Source organism: Squalius cephalus, assembly GCF_949319135.1.
Source record: "Squalius cephalus genome assembly, chromosome: 9".
NCBI classification, from domain to species: Eukaryota; Metazoa; Chordata; class Actinopteri; order Cypriniformes; family Leuciscidae; genus Squalius; species Squalius cephalus.
The window spans coordinates 9,284,146-9,303,810 of NC_137130.1; the positions used below are offsets into that span (position 1 = coordinate 9,284,146).

At 36.6% G+C, this 19,665-nt stretch overlaps 5 protein-coding genes across 6 annotated transcripts in view; 3 read left to right on the forward strand and 2 right to left on the reverse strand.

Annotated features, from left to right (window-relative positions):
* Window positions 1-3,347, forward strand: part of wdr75 (WD repeat domain 75) — a 26,673-nt gene extending 23,326 nt beyond the window's left edge. Inside the window, exon 21 of the mRNA XM_079880954.1 lies at window positions 65-3,347. Coding sequence (XP_079737080.1) covers window positions 65-284 — 220 coding nt within the window. The 3' untranslated portion in view covers window positions 285-3,347. The remainder of the gene's footprint in view (window positions 1-64) is intronic.
* slc40a1 (solute carrier family 40 member 1) lies at window positions 3,245-8,226 on the reverse strand (the record flags this gene model as incomplete). 2 transcript variants are annotated; one of them, XM_079880967.1, is made up of 8 exons in its annotated part: window positions 7,887-8,226; window positions 7,687-7,754; window positions 6,975-7,134; window positions 6,721-6,836; window positions 5,879-6,005; window positions 4,892-5,140; window positions 3,787-4,407; window positions 3,245-3,558 (listed from the first exon to the last, which is right to left on the reverse strand). In XM_079880967.1, the coding sequence occupies exons 1-8, from the start codon at window positions 7,918-7,920 to the stop codon at window positions 3,245-3,247; spliced, it is 1,689 nt and encodes a 562-aa protein (XP_079737093.1). In that variant the 5' UTR covers window positions 7,921-8,226. The 2 variants fall into 2 exon arrangements, with proteins under 2 accessions (XP_079737093.1, XP_079737092.1); XM_079880966.1 differs by having other exon boundaries at window positions 7,687-7,763.
* Window positions 8,227-13,278: 5,052 nt separating this feature from the next.
* On the forward strand, window positions 13,279-15,952 carry asdurf (ASNSD1 upstream open reading frame). Its single transcript, XM_079880751.1, has 4 exons — window positions 13,279-13,441; window positions 13,586-13,639; window positions 14,597-14,672; window positions 14,758-15,952. The coding sequence occupies exons 1-4, from the start codon at window positions 13,364-13,366 to the stop codon at window positions 14,796-14,798; spliced, it is 249 nt and encodes an 82-aa protein (XP_079736877.1). The 5' UTR covers window positions 13,279-13,363; the 3' UTR covers window positions 14,799-15,952.
* Window positions 14,811-16,999, forward strand: asnsd1 (asparagine synthetase domain containing 1; the record flags this gene model as incomplete). The annotated part of the gene is made up of 3 exons (XM_079880749.1): window positions 14,811-16,214; window positions 16,320-16,501; window positions 16,597-16,999. The coding sequence occupies 3 exons, from the start codon at window positions 14,811-14,813 to the stop codon at window positions 16,841-16,843; spliced, it is 1,833 nt and encodes a 610-aa protein (XP_079736875.1). The 3' UTR covers window positions 16,844-16,999.
* LOC307164219 (uncharacterized protein) lies at window positions 16,908-18,963 on the reverse strand. The gene is made up of 8 exons (XM_079880750.1): window positions 18,471-18,963; window positions 18,277-18,366; window positions 18,114-18,193; window positions 17,904-18,019; window positions 17,484-17,581; window positions 17,324-17,392; window positions 17,186-17,244; window positions 16,908-17,099 (listed from the first exon to the last, which is right to left on the reverse strand). Exons 1-8 carry the CDS (start codon window positions 18,660-18,662, stop codon window positions 16,970-16,972), a joined length of 834 nt encoding a protein of 277 aa, XP_079736876.1. The 5' UTR covers window positions 18,663-18,963; the 3' UTR covers window positions 16,908-16,969.
* Window positions 18,964-19,665: the final 702 nt, after the last annotated feature.

The window sequence follows — 19,665 nt, forward strand, 5'->3', positions numbered from 1 at the left end:
GGAGATGATCTGTACTGCAAGCACATTCATTTAATATTTTTTGCTTTTGCTGGCATGATCACAGAGAGGAAATGGAGTCTTCGGAGCAGGAAATGGACAGTGAGAAAGAGGAAGAGGACTCTGAGGGGGAAATGGAGACCCGTGATAGTCAGCAGGAGCTCAGAGCCCAGGGTTCAGTGGATGAGGTGACGCCGAAACTTTCTAAAGCACAAGAGAGGGAACTGAAGAGGGTCAGAAAGACTGACTTTAGCTGGATGACTGGCCTCATTGTCTCCAAACCATGATGAAGCAAATTCATGATCCTGTTAATGTGTTTTTTTAAATTCTTCACAACTTTCTTCAAACCCAGAATGGTGGTTGGTTAGCAGTTGTTTATTCGGATTGCAACAGCCCACTTGGGATTTGATCAATGATTCTTTTTGGAACAAAAAGGACAATACTATTGTGTAATTCTGAATGTTAGTGTAATGTTCATCCCATTTCATTAACATTAATTTATAAAGGACTTTTTGAACAATGTGCTGTGAAAAATTTATTTTAGTCTATTTGTGCATAGATTTTGTAACTTTCTGGTCAACAAATATTTTAATGGTTTATGAGTGGTTTTGGTCACACCTCACAGTTACTTCAATCATGTTTTTTCTCTGTGTACTAATGTAAACTACAGACAAGGTAAATGAATGTCAACCCCTATGTATTAGAACTGCTTCCCAGGATATGTATCAAAGGTCATGGTTGTGATATACCTTTTTAGGACTGATATTGTATAAAATGAATTGCTCAGGACACAGGGTATTTCATACGTGCACACTTCTTTTTGAATCACTAAGGAGAATATCTTATCTCTTACCCATGTCTTGATTTCTAGTTCAAGCAAAGTCTAATTTTTAGTTGAGCTTTGCTCCCACTTTGCTTCAGGCTTTAACTAATATTGAGTACATTCTGCCTTCTTTTTTTTTTTTTGACCGTCTAGATTGTGTTTTTAGGACCAACAATGAGAAACATCTAAGTTTACTCCGTTGCATACAAATTTTAGGTCTAGACCCGGCAGGTCAGCCTGATTTGCCGCCCACCCAGAATGGGAGGCGTTGCGTTTGTTGCTGGCAAGTAATCAGGTCGTTCTTTGTCTTTGCTTCTCATGCAAGCCAAGCTCAACTCAGCTTTTAGTCAGTGCATTAACCAAAAAAAGTCTGAAAGGGCCTTTTAGAGAAAATTAGCAGCAAACCCTTCTGAGGAATGTGACCCTGTACAATTGCTGCTGCATGTATTCCAGCTCCTGCGGGTTCATAGTCGACGTCTTAAAATTCCCCCCTCTACATATTTCAACCACTCAAATGTTGCATTTGGATACAAATCTGTTTATTTCAGTTGAAGTGAGATGCAGTACAAGTCTTAAGTTGTATATTCCCCCTGCATTGGAGTGTGAACCACAATGATTGCAAGTATAACACACAACAGGAACAGAATCAATATGCTCCTACAAAGAATAATGTATGTTTGTTCTTACATTACATTCAACTGGATTTTAAATGTAAAATTTATTGCAAGTGTTTCATTTTGTAATCGTCAAGGGTACGGTGATCTGTGTGGGATTACATAGGACAAAACTGAATTAAAAAATAGTAGTCAACACAAGAATATAAACATTTTACAGATGTAAATAAGGCTTCACATTCGCAGAAATACAGACAATATGCACTGACGCAATGAAGTAAGAGTTTAAAGACCGACAGTATGTTCACAAGGGCCTCATGAAACATTAAAAATGCTTACTTGACAAGTGAAGTCAAAAATCATTGACTTCACTAGGCACCTGCATTTGTGACCAGCTGCACTTCAAACCAGCCGTCCACATTGGACTCAATCCCTTCTCTTTTCTGTGCATATGGTGGAGCCCCGCTGGTGTCCAACCTCAATATTACACAACTTACAAAATACCTCAACTATATGTCAAGCCAGCTGTGGTTTTCAAAAGGATGTTAGTGCCTGAGTGATTGTGGCTTTTGTGGCAAGCGTGGGCTCATAGGCCTAAAAAAGCAGGTCTGTAATGTTTACTTTGTCCCATGGATTATCTAGATTAGCATATGATTTGCATGAAGGAAAAACATCACCTTAAAGGGCAGTAAAACAGATTTTAGTTCTAAAATCCCATTTCTGTTGCTATTTTTGAAGCGAATATGAGAATCTTCCAGTTTTGATGCAGAACTGCAAGAGAAAATTTCACAGTTCCTGCCTGACTGTGAACTTTGGTGGCAGGGAATCAATTGTGTGCAAATACCTTAAACCTGAAGTGTCTCGTTGCACTCGTTTCGTAACGGACAAAGTGTAATCACGTAAAGTGCTTGTGTAACAATCTTTGCAAAAACAAGAATTATGTGCTAAAAATCACTTTCTAATCAAACAGAACAAAATAAATCTAATGCTAAAAACTAGTTGCAATGGGGCGAGTGTATCAGGGCCTAAATCTCCAAGAAATGTTCACACCACTAATATTCGGAATGTTAACAAGAAAACGGCTGCAATTCCCTCACTTCCACATGGTGAAAAAAAATACACTTTGGTTACATGTACAAACTGTATATATATGTCTGCATTGTTTTCCAGAAGAGTTGTAATAATAGCACCACCGAAGCTGAGATACAGAATACTGACTACATGTATATAAATATATAAGCATTATATAAGCATAACTGAATGAATAACTAGAACACTCCAAATAACTATAAAAGAGACTTTAACCACGGCTTGTAAAAAGCATTGAGGGGCAAACATTACAAAACTACTCTATCTTAAGTAGAACACATTGCAAAACTCACATACCTAGTCTGAAGATTAACTACGACCATAAAGTCGAAAAACCAATATATAAAATATGTAAAAGTAGAATAAATATGCCCATTTTTGCTTTGGGAGTTATTAAAGCATGGTATATCGCATTAGAGCCATAGTTCCCATTTGTGTGTTTTCCCCTACAATTACTTCTCAGGCATTTTTACAGCACCTTGAACACAAAAAACAAGGGAAGCTATGTATGCTTTTTTGACATACATATCTCTAAGCTACGCTAAGGAGAGCTCCATCTCTTCTTTGTTATTTTAGCTAATGGAGAAGAATTTTTTACTCATGCACAAGCACTGCAAAAGCATGCATGTTAGTAAAAGAGATGGAATGGGTTCCTGGCGACGTTCTCGAAGAACACAGCATGCAAAACTAGTAGAAATTGGCTTACGGTCTCTTTAAATAGTTATACAGAGTTGGAAAGTGAGGGAATATTGGGATCTGGCTTCTGCTCGGGCGAACAGAACAGGAAGAGTCGACTTCGGAGGGTTTTATAGGCAAACCTGAAATACATCATATGTCCCATTGCAACGAAGGAAACTGAAATGATCACGAGAAGGCCGAAGGCCTCTGGATTTGGTGCAAGGATGACCATGATGAAGTGCAGGAGATCAAGTAGATAGTTCATAGAGTTCTGGACACCATTGATGACTCCTCTCTCAGACTCAATCACATTCTCTTGGATCAGTTGGGTCACGGTCAAGTCAAAGGACCAAAGACCTGAAAGCAATTTAAGAGAAACAATTCAAACATAGTGTGACATTAAAAGAGCACCAGCACACAATTATCACAAACATGACTTGTTGTTATTTAGTCTCAAAGGTTGGCTTTACAACTTTCAGGTGATAAAAAGATATGAATATCACTTTCCTCTTCTTGAAGATAACGGAAAATAAGGACTAAATACAACTATTTCTATTGTTTCCTGTTGGTTGCTCATTTACTTACCAATTCTAGCAGCAATGACACCAGCGAAGAGAAGACTGACAGACAAGTAGGACTCCACTTGGGGGGCTTCCTCAAAAACAGTGGCATTTGTATGAATCTGTGGTTCAATTGTAGGAACAAAAGTAGGACTCTCACGCAGCGAGCCGCTGTCTCCAAACAGATGTTTCAAGACCTCTTCGAAGGGCGAGACGCTGAGATCGAAAGGGCTGCCAGGAGCAAAGACGGATGCCACGCAGAGCACGAGGCAAGATAGTTGGATGACTCCAGCGATGAAGCCGGTTCTGATCAGGCCGCACTTCTTTCTGATCCAGGTGAAGCCCACCGTTCCACAGATTCCAGATATAGCCGAGGCTCCCATGAGGAGACTGAGCACAGAGCCGTTCAGGCCCTGAGTGTACGCGTAGCCAGTGGTGATGCAGTCAAAGCCCAGAACGGTCATGTAGAGGAAAGCCAGAGACATGCCGGCAAAGAAGATGGACTGATTGTAGTAGGCTACCCAGCCATCCTTAAAGGTACGGATGGGCTCTGTCATTTGGTAGCAGCAACTGGTTTTCTTCTTCACCTCAGCGGTTTCATTCATCAGCTGGGAGCCTTCAACTGGACTTTCACTATTTCCAATCTCTGTAACAGTGAATAAAGTAAAGTTAAGTAAAGAGCTATAGATATAACTGGATATGTCACTCTTTGCGTCAGCATTTAGAAAATGCACAATGAAAGGCACTTCCAACAAATAGGGTACAAAATTGGATTTGAAACTTAAAAAAAGAGCAAATGATCAGTGAAAAGTTGCTTAATCTTCAAAAAAGAAGAAAAAACTAAGTGAAGATGTTTCATAAAAAGTTTCATAATTTGCCTTATATGAAGGTTTATAGTTACCATGTGCAGATAACACTATAGTTTGAGTAACTTATTGATCAAATGAATTGTTTACTTCCTGGATGTCACAATTTTAAGGAATGTTACATTTTTGTAATGGGAAAAATCCATAGGTAACAGGGTTCTGCACAAAGTTTTGTTTGTAATGCTTAAAAAAAAGAAAAAGTATTGGGACTCTATCTACTGTATTAGTGAAAAGTGGCAAAGGAGTTTGGGTGGTACAACAAACCTTTTTGTTTGTTGAGATGCTTCAGCTCCTGGTCATCAGTGTTCTTCTGTCCTGATTTTAAGGCAAGCGCTGGAGTCTTCTGATAGACTTTCCAAAGCAGGAAGTACTCCAAGCACATGGAGAACAGGTTCCAGCCCGAGATAAAACCACAGCCGATGAAATGGGAACCAAATGACATGATCTGGCCCACAAGCATTGGAGCCAGAATGTTGGTTAACTGGTCAATTATTCTTACAGTTGCATTCATATCTGACAAAATAGAAATATAGAAAACAAAAGAGAGAATAACTGTTAAAATCTGTGATAGGCCTATTCTCTATATTCTGAAAACTGTTGTGCTGTTTAACATATATTAAATACATTTGCTAAATGTGTATATATATTTTATGTTTATTTCGTTTTTTCCACAGTAATGAGAAAGCTATGTGTTAGCTATGCATTCATGGAATTCTGGGAGGTTACTGGGTTCATTGATGGGTTTATAATGAGAGTCATATGGAATGACAGCTGATGCAAGCACTATAAAGATAAGACGATATAAGACGATTGATGGAGAAAGAGCTGTAATGCATTTTATGAGTTTCCTCGACTAAGTGAAATGATTATTATAGACAGTATAGTGGTCGAAAAAAAATTTATTTGGACACGTAAGCCACATTCCGTTAAATAAAATAAAAAAATACAAATTGCTAAATAATTTACAAAATTAAAAATTATTCAACTAAAAGTTGTTTGTTACACTAGTTATTCAATTTTACAACAACCGATATATCAGTCAAAAAATGAAGACAAAATGATTTGGACACTTTTTTATTGTTAAACTTAGTGGAACATGTCCTTAGTTAATGTGATGAACTACAACTGTGTTTACTCTGAAATATATGAAATTCATATATTTTTAGCTTGGCTTAGTGTCTAAAAGTGTCCAAATACTTTTTGGGGCCACTGTAATAAAGTTGAAGAAGGTGAAACATTAAAAGTCCTGACCTGCCAGATTGCTCCGATCATCTCCAGCTACAACCACAACCCAGTCCCTCTGGATGGTGATAGACATAGCTGTGCTGGCTAGGTTAGCGATGTTAGCAATGCTGATGACCATAATGTAGCATGATGTCTGCAATGACAAAAAAACATGTCACTGTGTCCAATAAATTGTTAATTGTTTTAGTGCACTGCCACAAAAAGCTTAAACTCAATTTTCAGGAACAATCCAGAACAAAAAAACGGTTCATTGAACAAGCCACATTTTGTCTGCTATATGGGTTCTCGACCTCAGTGACACGGGACAAACAGCAGGTTTTGTTTGTTATTGTATATGTTAAGCTTTCCAGTCTTTTAACAGACTCAAAGGACTAATATTGAGTAAGCAACATGCTTTCTACTCATGTGACATCCCTGGATTCTGCTGACAGCATGTCATCGTTTTGTTACCAAGGTGTCGTGTTTCACTTACATGAACTTAAATTGAGGCCATGCAAAATAAAGAGGGGAGCTTTTCCTCTTTTTAGACAACATTATCTTCTATACAGGTTAGAAACTGATAAGGAGCTTGAAATTACTCTGAATACCCTCTTATAATTTTTGCCAACTATGAAAAATAAACTTTTTTTTCCACACATTCTAAACAGCAAGTCAGAGTGAAACAATATGCATAAAAATGGAGTAAAAACAAAACTGGAGGCCAAAGAACTACAGCAAAAATGTTCTGCTCTTGGAAATGATGACTTTCTTTATTGTGCATAAATATGGGTTAGTTCTGTGGGCTTTCGAATAACTATTTACTCAGCGAATACTGATAGATAAATAGTGTCAGAGTTTTGCAGACTCACCAGCAACCATCCGTCATACATGGTAGAAAGTTGTTCTTTATACTGGAAAACGGCCATCAGAAGGATACCGCAGAGAATGACAGCACTGTTCTGGACAACCAAAGATGTCTGCGCCACTGAAATTAAGAAAGAAATACAGACTCAGTTGCATTCAGTAAAAATGTTGGAATAACTGGCATAATTAATGAGTAATTAATGTGTCGTGTTTCACAATAATCCTGCATGCTCTGTGGTTGGGGCTTTGCCATGTTTACCTCTCAGTCTGGGGTTTTTGTCCACCCAGTCACCAATAATAGCGCCCAGTAAGAGGACGGACCCTGCAACCACCAGTCCATACACGGCTGTCAAGAGTAAACTATTGCCATACAGCTCCACCAAAAACACTGCCACAGCAAAATTCCACATCCGATCCCCCTGTAACATAATGACACAATGGTCATCAGTCAACGTAATTTTGTGATTGAAATAAGGCCAGTACACTGGGATTCATGCAAAAGAATTAGTTGTCACTGTCAGTAGTATTTTGCAGCTTATGTTAGCTGGGTATGGATTAACACATTTATAGGCTATAAGACAAAGTATTAATAAAATAATGAATATATTACACACGTGTGTTTTGGAGTAAAATTAATGATCTTCAAACTGTCACTCTGCTGTCATGGTAGATATTATCTCTTAGTAATATCCAAACCAATTTTTTTTTTTTTTTTCATTTTTTTTTTCATTTAAAGTTCAAATAAACATTAAAATAACAAATGAAGTTTTTATGAAAAAAGCTAAAGCTGAATTTCCCTGAACTTAAGACAAACAAAGAGCCTTAAGCCTTCAGTAATCTAAAATATTCATAAATAATCAATAAAATGTAATACAAATGTTTATAAAAAAATATGTTTGTTGTTGTTGTAACTGACACATTAAAAGAAGAACGAGAGCTGTCAAACAAAGACCCTAATGCAAATCTCTCACCCATGTTGACAGAGAATGTCCGAGGTAAATGAGGAATTTTGCAGACGTGAAGAATTCGCGAACTCTCTCTGAAGAGACTGTAATGAAAATGTAGAAAGTGCGATGAGAATAATTCAAGTGCAAGGTTATTTATTAATATTAACGCATTTCATTTATCACAGATTCCTACTGCCAAACAAATCAGCAAACACTTAACTTACCACAGCAAGGTTTCTTAGATGCAGCGCTGTCCATTGCGTGTTATATATCGATTGTATTTGTTGGGTTTTGTCAAGCGTTAACGTTAGATTCTTTTGTAAGGGTTCGGGTTAAACGGGCAAAGTAAATCCTCGATGCAAATATTTCCTGCGCAAAACACGAATATTTCCCTTCTCCCCTCTCCCAACTTAGCCAACACTGTAGCTGAAGTTGGAGAGAAATAACCTTTCTAGAACAACTAAATGTGCAAAAACATATAACACCCGAAAGGGCCAGACCCGCGCTCACGGATGCAGCCGAGCTCCGTGTTTATCCCACAGACGCGACCCATCTGACAAGACTGCTGATATATACTGCGAAAATACACTCCGCCCCTTTTAAGCTGAACAAAAACAGAACCAGTTTCCGTGACACAGCAACATATTTAATAACACAAGCTCGTCTGAACAGATCAATGTCATGATTTTGATTCACTAGATGAATCTGCAAAATAAATAGCTATTTTAAAATAGCCTCGTTGCGGTAATCAACAGGTCTAAAAATGTTATTGTAGGGGTTTGTTTCTCCATATGTGACTACATGATTACAAACAGTGCAAACCCCTTATCAATTAAAATGGTTTTGAATTCTTTCCTCCAAAGTTAAAATTCAAAATTCTCATATTTGAAATATGAAGTGGACAAACAGCTAGGCAAGGGTCAACAATATAACGATGGCATTGGGGCATGTTGTCACACAATGTTTTTAATGGGCATTAATGGTGGAAATTCTTAATTTAGGCAAGTTACTTGCAGTCAAGTGTTTAAAGAGATAGTTCACCGCAAAATATAAATTCTGTCATCATTTACTTACCCTCAAGAAGGTATTTTGAAGAATATCGGTCACCAGACAGTTGGAAAAAGATACAATGGAAGTCAATGGCTACCATCAACTGTTTGGTTATTAATATTCTTCAAAAAATATCTGCTTTTGTGTTCAACAGAAGAAAGAAACTCATACAGGTTTGGGAAAACATAAGGGTGAGGAAATCATGACAGAATTTTCATTTTTGGGTGAACCATTAAGGTCTCAACTTTTTTGTACACAACATCCTACTGCCAAACAAATCAGTAAAGCATTTACCACAGCAAGGTTTCTGAGATGCACCAATGTCCATTAAATTGGTATTGGCCATTAAAAAACCCCGTATCAGTATCAACAATCTCTTTAGGCTAAGTCACCATGACAGTTTGATGGGTGACCTGTTGAATTTGAGGACTTAAAGGGTGCATGGTACTGTAAAACTCGGTCAAATGGGTAATTCTACAACACAAGCCTTGATGAACATTACTGATTTATGGAAATCCAGAAACTATTGCCAATTAGTAGGGTTTCCATACAATCAGTGTCCACTTTGTCTTATATACCGAATATAAATCTAGAATTTATTTTCACAATCAGTACTGGAAATTTTTTCTTTCTCACTGTTCTTGGTTGCACTTTGGATCACTGACAGCTATTTCCCAACAGTTTGGCAGTATATGCCTCTTCCCAATAGTATCCAGATTTATTCTATTCAGGTCAGTACTAACACACAGCAGCTTCAGCACAGAAACAAACATAATGTGAAATGCTACATGTTTTGTTTTCTGCTTTCGGATTGAAGGAAAGTTATTGCACACTCACTTCTCCAAACCAATTATTGCCTAACCATGAGAGGAACTAGAGTCTTTTATAATTTATAAAGTAATTTAGTCTCAGTGGACATGCTTCAAATGCTAAAATGGCTATACCATTTTTGGTTTCCCAAAGAACCCTTTGAGTGAACAGTTCTTAAAAAAGCATGTATTTACTTAGTGTGAAGAACATTTTAATCTAAATAACCCCTTTTCACTATAATGAACCTTTTGTGCAATGGAAAGGTACTATGGATGTTAATGGAAATATAGATGCATTCTTTCTGATGCAGAAGCTCATGGCAAAAGTAATAGCATGTTTTTCTTATCTCGTGAATTATTTTTTTTATTTTTTTGACATGATAATGCATAAAAAGTGAAGTAATGCTTTGCTCGGTTTGATTGTTTTTAAATAATAACGTGATGCAATGATATGTCTAATCACAAAACAAACAGAGAGGATTGTGTTGTTATACCTCTTTGTTAGTGGTTTTCATATTTGTTTGCTGCAGTATTTGGCAGTAGCCTATGCATGACAAAGCAACACCTAACACTGGTTGTGGGCCTGATTAAAAAGTCTGACGATTAGAAACCCATCCCATTCACGGAAGGCTCAAAAGCTGAGTCATGTTGCACACGGAACCATCCACAGAAATCTGAGAGATGGAAATCAGAGACTTGGTTTTGTGCTCCACCACTCTGTTGGTCTCATAAGACCATGTGCTTTACTTGCTGGCTCATATCCTTTAAATCTATAGAATGAAAGAATCTGACACTGGTGACTTTCCCACTTATCAAACTACACATTTTTTAACACACCACAACAATATTCGGGCTCTATTCATGTTTTTTATGGTAAGAATCCCACCCCCCATGTATGTGTGGTCTATATCTAGATTAAATTGAGAAAATTACAACTAAACGTGGTTTTCTTTGACCTGACAAATCAGCTGAGCAACTGTCCCAATACATTTACTAACCCTGGACATTGACAATTCTTCGGCTGATAAGGATCCAAACTTTACACAGGTGTCTAGAATCAATATAGGATTGCTGCCATGTCCAAGACTGAACCCAAACAAACTAGTGTGTTTGTGATATTAGAGGTGGAAACACACAAGTAAACACTGTTCACATGATTTAACACTTAAGCCTGTTAAGGGTGACCACACATTTCAACAGAACTATACAGCACAGGGGCTAATGCACAATCAACAGGACCACAAACACAAACACAAACACTGTAATTCAGTAAATGCAGGCTTTCTGTGTCATGAATGAGGTTAGAAGTTTACGAAACAGGAGAGTGGGATCTAACTGGTATTAAAAATAGGAATGATTACAAAAACCAATAGATCCTATGTTTAGAACAACAGACAACAGATTAAAATGACTTCCAGGTGCTTGCTTGCTTATTATTCGTTATTATGCATTATTCATCTGAATAAGAAAGTGCATGTATAGTGTGCACTTGCGGTGACTCAAACCTTAAAATAAAGTTTATGTCTGTCAGCCCAACAAAACAATATGGAAATATTTAACTGATGGACAGTGATGAATGATAAAAGAAGCTTGGTTTGATTAAAAAGCATAACTAGGGGACTGGGTGTGCAACACACTAACTAACAGGGGACTTTAGTTATAGGGGTCTTTAGGGTGACCAGATAAACCTCTTTCTGGGGACAGTTTCCCGGTTTTTGGTGGCCTGTCTCCAACTGGAGTTGTCCTCTTTACAGCACATTAATACACTGCAACATAGCTATGCCACTTGGGTGAAAGTACACCTCAATATTAATAAAAAATTAATAAAGTAAACAATTATACTTTCAGCAATTACTCTTGCAGAAAGCACATGATTTGTTCTGTGCAAAATAATAAGCCCAGTTAGGGATAGTAAAGATCTACTTCCATAAACACAAACATAAAATAACATCTAAAAAAAGGTTGTAATTACTGTATACAGCATATTCACAGTTTGTGAAAATACATTTAGAAAATGTCAAAATATTTGTTAAATACAGTTTTATTTATCTCATATTTTTGCAAATCTGTTTTTGTAAAGTCATAATTTTGTAATAATTTTGTGTTGATCTGTTTGCAATGGTTACTATTTACTATTTTAGTGTGATTTTTGACGAATTAAAACCAATTGGGGTCAGTTTGACCCGCAAAAACATAATATAGTTATTAATTATAATAGTATAAGAAACTTTTTTGATTCATAGATAATAAACAAGTGAGATTTCAGTGACATTTTAACCACTAAACTAGGAAATGTCCCTGGATTACATTTCAGAAATCTGGTTACATTAGTAGTCTTTTTCACAAAGTCTTTTGTCTCAGTACACGTGATCATTTCAGGGATGTGCATTTTAAAAGTATTACAAAACCTTTTGTCATCATAAGCGATGACTTCATGAATCAGGATTCTGCATTTAGGATTGTGGCTGTTGGCTATTTAAAAATCAAAAGGCTCCATTGTAGCCTAAATACTACCTGGATTCAACACATTTTTACAGTAAGATAGTAAAAGCCGGTCAGCTTTGACTAAACTTTTTTCCCCCGTCAAGGTTAAAATGCAAACAATGTGCTTTGACATGTTTAGAGCAAAGCTCTCGTTACAGGACAACAGCATTTTTTGGATAATTGGAGGTTGCATAAGAGTTAAGATATAATGTTTATTTTCTTAACCTATGGTACAGCAGGATATCAGATAGAATAGAATCATATAATATCAGTTCTAGGTTCTGGTGATGAAAAACTCTTAATAGTGGAACATTGCCCTGGGTGTGAAATATTACTAAATCTATTTGGATGCATAAAATTGACTTATTGAATTAGGGATGTGTTAAAAACCTTTTGTCATCACAAGCAATTACCTCATAGATCAGGATTCTGGATTTAGGATTTTGGCTGTTGAACTCTTTAGTTTTGAAGGAGAGAAAAAATCAAAAGGCTCCATTGTTTTTAGAGTAAGATAGTAAAAGCCGGTCAGCTTTGACTTTTAAATGCAATCAATGTGCTTTGACATGTCTTGAGCAAAGCTCTTTAGCTACATCATGGCAACAAAAATATTTGTAATAATATGATGTTATGTACACCAAGAGTTATGGTATCATGATACTTTTTTGTTCTCCTTCAAGTATGGTAGGATATGTTTCAGTATCAGATCATATCAGTCTGAGACAGGTATCAGCTGCTTTGGTTGCTCTGATAGTGGGTCACTGCCTTAGATGTTGAAATACATTGTAAAATCCAGGGTTTGGAAGTATTGGACCAATCTGAGCTGTTATTCTTGAAAACGTATCCTTACGAAAACAAGCCATTATTTAACAAAAAAAAAAGAAAAAAAAAAAAAAAAAGAAGAAGAAGAAACCTTCCTTATTGCAGTATAAACCATGGTAACCACAAATTAACCATGATTTTGCAACACTAACCATGGATTAACCATGATATTTGTAGTAATACTGTGGTTATACAAATGATAATCAATTCGCCAAAAAAACACATGGTTACATTCTATCTCGACACATTCTCAGTAATGAAAAACTACCAGTTTACTCATCTATCATCCTCATTAATCCGCATTTCTTTGTTCAAATGCTCCACCCTTTTGCAGCTACCGTCAAACCATTATTTTCATTATCTTTATACAGGTAATGGCATTATTGTGGGGGTTATGATTTCCTAAACACTTAGGTGACGCACTTTTAAAGCGCCGTTGTCTGTACTTCCGCATACGTCATTCGTATTCGACGAACGAGCTACTTGCATGTGGAAATGTTTCCTTAAATCAGACGAAGCGTTTTGACTTTTGATATAAAATGTCTTCTAAGAACATACAGCGAACGGAACCTGGGACTCAAGAAGAGCTCGCGCAAAAAGAGGAGCTAAACAATAAGGTTTCCTATTAAAATATTTCGCAAAGCCTATATTGCTACTACATAATCATAAATTTACGTTATTTGTCAGTTATAAAGTAATTTATGTTTTTAATCACTGTTTACAAACCTTTTTTTCCAATAAACCAAACGATTTATTTACAGATAAAAGAGCAAAAGATTTTAGTCGACGAGTTGAGCAATTTGAAGAAAAACAGGGTATGTATGTATGTATGTATGTATGTATGTATGTAATGTATGTATGTATGTAATGTAATGTATGTATGTATGTATGTATGTATGTATGTTGTCTCATATCATATAGGCTTGGTCATGCTACATTTGAGTAGCAGATGCTGTCACTCAATTATAGATAACAAGTCAAACTGTAGAGTACTCATCTCCACATCCTATAGAAGTTCATATATGCTTAAAAATATGCTTTTAACTGTAACTTATATGGTTAATATTTTAATTTTTTTTCACTTTTCATCTCTGGTCCGTAATGCTTAGCGAGTTCAAATTTCCTATTGAAAAAAGTAACAAAAGGAGTATATATAGAGTTCAGCTGCAAAAACCTCTAAGTGCCATCTGAAAATTTCTTCTAGAATGATAATTTTTATCAAGCTCGTTTATTTAAGTTCAGTAATTTCACTTAAATGGCAATTAATAGGTAATTTTCATTGCCATTTAAGTGAAATTACTGAACTTAAATATACAAGCTTGATAAAAATGATCATTCTAGAAGAAAATTTCAGATGGCACTTAGAGGCTTTTGCATCTGAACTCTTCATATATATATATATATATATATATACACACACACACATATACTCTCTTTATTTGTTGTATATACTCTCTCTCTCTCTCTATATATATACTTATAATATATATTTATATACACACAATCTATTGCTATTTTCCAACACATTTGGGATCAAATATTACAATTCCATGTCCTTCTTCAAAGACTGCTTTTATCTTGCATGAACTAACATGTAAACAAGATCAACATTTACCTTAGTAACCTTTATCTTAACCATTTACCTTTAGTGGTCTTATCATGGCATACATTTAAATGAAGAGGATTTAGGATTACCCATATTTTTAGGATTATATATGCAGATTTTTCCAGAATATCATTATGTTCTGGTAACCCTAACCTTATTCTTATAGAGAGTGTACATACAGCAACCCAACAGCAATATATTCTTCCTGGCAGACAAAGGAGAGAGTCTTAGCTCATGTAAAAGTAAGTTTCATCATAAATAATTAATAAAATCATAAATGCCAACTGTTGTGAGTTCTTTCTAATACTGTCATCTTGCCTTTTACAGAGGATCTTGATAACATGAGGAAAGAATATCAAGATATTTAGTTCCGTGGGATCATGTGTGGGATCTGCTGTGTGGTCAGTTTGACCACACCGCATGATCCACTAGAGGAGTGTGTGCATGAAAATCTCAAATCCAGAGGGCCCAACTGTAGCCGGGACATTACAGTAACAATCTCAGACTGCAGTCTCCTTTTCTCTGCACATGTGCTTCATATGAGGGGTTGCCTGACACCTCAGCCTCTTCAAGATGACAACGGGAACATGCTTCTCTGGAATGGAGAGGTATTTGGTGGTCTAAGAGTAGAGCAGGAAGATAATGACACCAAAGTTGTTCTCCATCACCTGTCAATGGTGCAGAGCGCCTCAGATGTGATATTTTTGCTGTCACAACTCAAAGGACCCTGGGCCTTTATCTATTACCAAAAAGCAGAGCACTGTATCTGGTTTGGGAGGGACTTTTTTGGAAGAAGAAGTCTGCTTTGGAAATTTGATCCTGAAAGAGCATCTTTCACACTCGCATCTGTTGCTTCCCAGTCAGCAGATAAAATTCAATCTCAGTGGCAGGAAGTACCACCTAGTGGAGTTTACAGGTTTGACCTAACAGACTCTTCATCCCTAGGGACATTCGTTTTTGATCTTTATCCATGGGTTTTCCACAATGGCAATGAGCCAAATGAAAGCTCGGAATTTAAATGCGAAAGTCTACCCAGAACTGTCTCTGTAAACACAAATAGTTCTGGACTTTACCTGACCTGCCCTGTTTGTCCAATGAATACATCAATTTCATCACTTACAACTGAACAAGATCAGAATGCCTCTCAAACCTCTGTTGCAAGTCTGAAAGAATTACTAACAAACACTCAAAAGAAAGCGATGGTTAGCACGCTCATTGATGTTTTAAGCGAGGCTGTCCGTAAGAGAGTTTGTTACCTACCTGCTCAAGATGAAATGGCGGTCCCTTTAAATTATACAAAAGCTGGTATTGCCATTCTTTTCTCTGGGGGAATTGATTCAATGATATTAGCTGCCCTTGCTGATAGGCATATCCCTGCAGACAAACCCATTGACCTACTCAATGTTGCTTTCAAAATCCAAGAGGCAAAAGTGCCTCCCAAATCTTTGAAGAAAGGGAAAAATAAGAAGAAAGACTGTGATGCTGATAAAACTCAATCGGATCAGCAGAGCTTTAACTGCTTTGATGTGCCAGACAGAATAACTGGAAGAGCTGGTGTGCAAGAACTAAAAAATCTCAGTCCAAACCGCCAGTGGAACTTTATCGAAATTAACGTAACTCAAGAGGAGCTTCAAGAAATGCGACACAAACGCATCCGTCATTTGGTTCACCCTTTAGACACTGTTCTGGATGATAGCCTTGGATGTGCCGTCTGGTTTGCTGCCAGAGGAACTGGCATCATAAATGAGGGTGTTGAAGAAGAGCTTTATATTTCAGAAGCAAAGGTTACTTTGTTTTTCTGTTTGCACTTGAATTATGTCTATATGAAAATTGATATTGTAAAGACTTAAAGTCACACTGCATGAAATTTGTTTTTCCTATTCTTAAAGGTGATTTTGACTGGCATCGGAGCAGATGAACAGCTGGCGGGATACTCCAGACACAGAGTACGGTATAAGAGCTCTGGACTGGAAGGACTCGTCAAAGAGCTGGCTATGGAGCTGGGACGAATATCCTCGAGAAATCTGGGAAGGGATGACCGAATCATTGGGGACCATGGAAAAGAGGCCAGGCAAGAGTGACACTTTGCAGCTCAAGAAATATCTAAGATTAAAGAAATTCTATAGTATTGCACATAATACATACTGTATATTTCTTTTAACTCAGGTTTCCATACTTGGACGAAGATGTAGTCAGTTTCCTTAATGGACTACCGGTGTCGGAGAAGGCTGACTTGTCTTTACCCAGAGGAGTTGGAGAAAAGCTGTTATTGAGGCTAGCAGCTGTCGAGTTAGGATTGGGACTCTCTGCTCTCTTACCTAAGAGAGCCATGCAGTTTGGCTCTAGAATTGCCAAGTTAGAAAATAGCCATGAAAAGGCCTCAGATAAGTGCAAAAGGCTGGTCACCACCTGATTTAATACTCTGACTATTGTCCCTTCTAATTTAACAAGATTGTGACAATAATTCACTCAAAAATGGTACTGACACAGTTTTATTCTGAATGTAGTTTTCATGTTTGATTGTCATTACATGTTTGAACTACATTAAATAAACAGTTTGTGAAACAGGATTGTGAAGTTGGTCCTTGAAGTATTTGTCACATTCCATGTATGATGCAAGATTTCCCACATCAAATCGACCAGATATCCTGTGCACGTACACAGGCCTCCTAAAATTAAACCAAGCATAATTAATGTTGTTAAATGCAAGCAAAAACAATGCCTTATTATTGTCTACAGTCTGCCTTCAAGTGACCTTAATATGAGCCATGACAGAAAGGTCCCTGGTGCGTCCCGCTCTTCAATAGGTGCATTCTGTATGGAGAAGAGTTACATAAAATTAAAATAAAAACACACACTATAGAATAATTTAATAAATATAGATCAACTGTACCTTCTTCTCATTAAGAAACATGTCCAATAGAGGAAGGGTGGTTCTTGAAAACAAATAAAAACAAGGACACTGCAAAACGAGGAAAACGCATTAAAGACATCGCTTGTAAAAATAAAGATAAAAAGTACTGAAATGTCTTCCAATGCAAATGAAAACATACTGCATTACGTGAACTTGTTTCACTTAAGAGAGGTTTTTCTTTCATACGCTGTACTTTAAGGTCCTCATCCAACTCCAGAATCCCATATTTGGATGTTTCTGAAGGTGGAAATGATATAATAATGGATTTAAAGATCAGTGACCATATGTTTAGCAAAGTTAAAAACATCCCCTGGTTTCACAGACAAAGCTTAAGCCTAGTACCAGACTAAAATGCATGTTTGAGCTGTTTTAACTGAAAGCAACCTGCACTAACATATCTTAAAATATATCAGTGCCATTGTTTTGTCTCAAGATGCACACCAATAATGTTTTTTTATAAAAGCTACTTAAATGTCCTAATTAAACAAAAAAGGCCTAATCCTGGCTTTATCTAAGCCCTGTCTGTGAAACTGGGTCATTGTTCTGTTTTTACGCTCACCCTCATCTTTGCATTGGTATGACAGCACTAAATTGCTCTCTTTGTCTTTATTTTGCACTTCAAAGAACCTCTCTGTGAATTTCCTCAGGCTGAAATCCTCTTTGAATAAAGTATCGCTGCAAAATAAAAAAATAAAAATGTCTCTCTTTTAAAGCCATCTCAAACACTGTCTGAAAGACAGTGCCTTATTCAGTCTGAAGCTGGTCATACCCTCCGATAACTAGTAAGTGGTCATCCACAGCACACAACTTGACTGTCAACTGAAGACAGGCAACAGCACCAAGTCTGTCCTGCAGAGACAAATGAAAGGATGAGTTAAAAAAACAACAACAACATTGAACATCCATAAATTGCTCCATTCCAGTACGCTCACCTCGTTTCTTCTAGTACCATCGTTTATGATTTTAACATTGGGGAATTCTTGAGCCCACTGCTGGAATGCTTCAAAGTAAAGATCATTTGTCTGTGCAATAGATGATACAATTTGTTATTTAAGTCAAACACTATTACTTTCAAAGCTCAATATGGTCATATTTTTTAAAAACTAAGCAGTTATTATGGACTCACAACCACATAAACTGTGTCCACACATCCTGTCTTGGTCAGTGCCTGAACCCAGTGTGAGATAAGGGCACATGGACCGACGGGAAGCAGCGGCTTGGCAATGCCGCCCAGATGCTTGAAATTCCCAGTCGTGTCATTCTCGATATCCCTTTGCAGTCTAGTTCCATAACCTGCAGCTAAAATAACAGCTTTCATTGTCAGCTGATAATGAAAGTGAAAACAGCTCTTTTTTTCAGCATGTGATTTTCGATGAAGTCGCAAAATTGTACACTTTATGGGGTTTTCGACAGGAACATTCACTGGGTAAAGGTTGCTGTAGTTTCCTCAGTCACAGACATGCGCAGTGCTGGTCCTCACAACTTTATCAAAGCGGTCCACATATCCGCGAAGGTTAGCCTACTTAGCTCATAAATATTAATACGTTACGAGACGCTAAAGGGTAGTAGGGCAGGGGTCGTTTACTCTGAGGACTCTCTAGATATGGCTGTTCTGTATTGGTGCATACTATATGAAATCTGTACACTTTATTCAAGAGTAAAAAAAAAAAAAAAAAAAAACGCGAATCGGATCTTTTGAACAGTCCGATACCGGTTCATTGATTCATTTAAGCCTACGTCATGACGTAAATGCAATAGACGTAAATATGTGCAAATTCAATTATGTAACATTATTATATTACATACATTATGTAAAATCATATTCATATCATATTCTAATAGATAATACAAGTTATTGGCTCGAGAATGTTTAATCATTTTAAAGACGTTTTAAGGGGTGATATTTAAAAAAATCTGCATTTATAAATAAAATTACTTTATCCAAAAAAATCCTATTATTTATAACAAAAGTTTAATTTAATCCCTCTATAGTATTAGACCAAATTGATGTCTCTTACTTTGGTGTTATTGTGTTAGATAGATGGATTTATACAGGCAAATAAAAAAAAGTGATTTTGCGCATATCTATATCATAATTTACATATTTCCTTTTATTTAAAAAATTGACTTTTTTTATTATTTTTTTTTTTTTAGGGTGATTTTGTAACATCTGTCTTGAACTACAGATGACTGGCGCATTTATAGTAATGTTAATTAATGTGCACTGTCCATGCTACATAAACTAATAAAACTAATAACAAAAACAAATACTAAGTAACACTTTATTTATGAGCTAATCCTGCATGTTGCACTCACCTTGA

Coding starts and splice junctions, on each gene's coding strand:
- asdurf (XM_079880751.1), top strand. CDS start 13,364: ATGTCTTCTAAGAACATACAGCGAACGGAACCTGGGACTCAAGAAGAG. Junction 13,442..13,585: donor AAGAGGAGCTAAACAATAAG/GTTTCCTATTAA, acceptor ATTTATTTACAG/ATAAAAGAGCAAAAGATTTT. Junction 13,640..14,596: donor GCAATTTGAAGAAAAACAGG/GTATGTATGTAT, acceptor TTATTCTTATAG/AGAGTGTACATACAGCAACC.
- LOC307164219 (XM_079880750.1), bottom strand. CDS start 18,662: ATGAAAGCTGTTATTTTAGCTGCAGGTTATGGAACTAGACTGCAAAGG. Junction 18,367..18,470: donor TGGACACAGTTTATGTGGTT/GTGAGTCCATAA, acceptor TCTATTGCACAG/ACAAATGATCTTTACTTTGA. Junction 17,393..17,483: donor AAACAAGTTCACGTAATGCA/GTATGTTTTCAT, acceptor CTCGTTTTGCAG/TGTCCTTGTTTTTATTTGTT.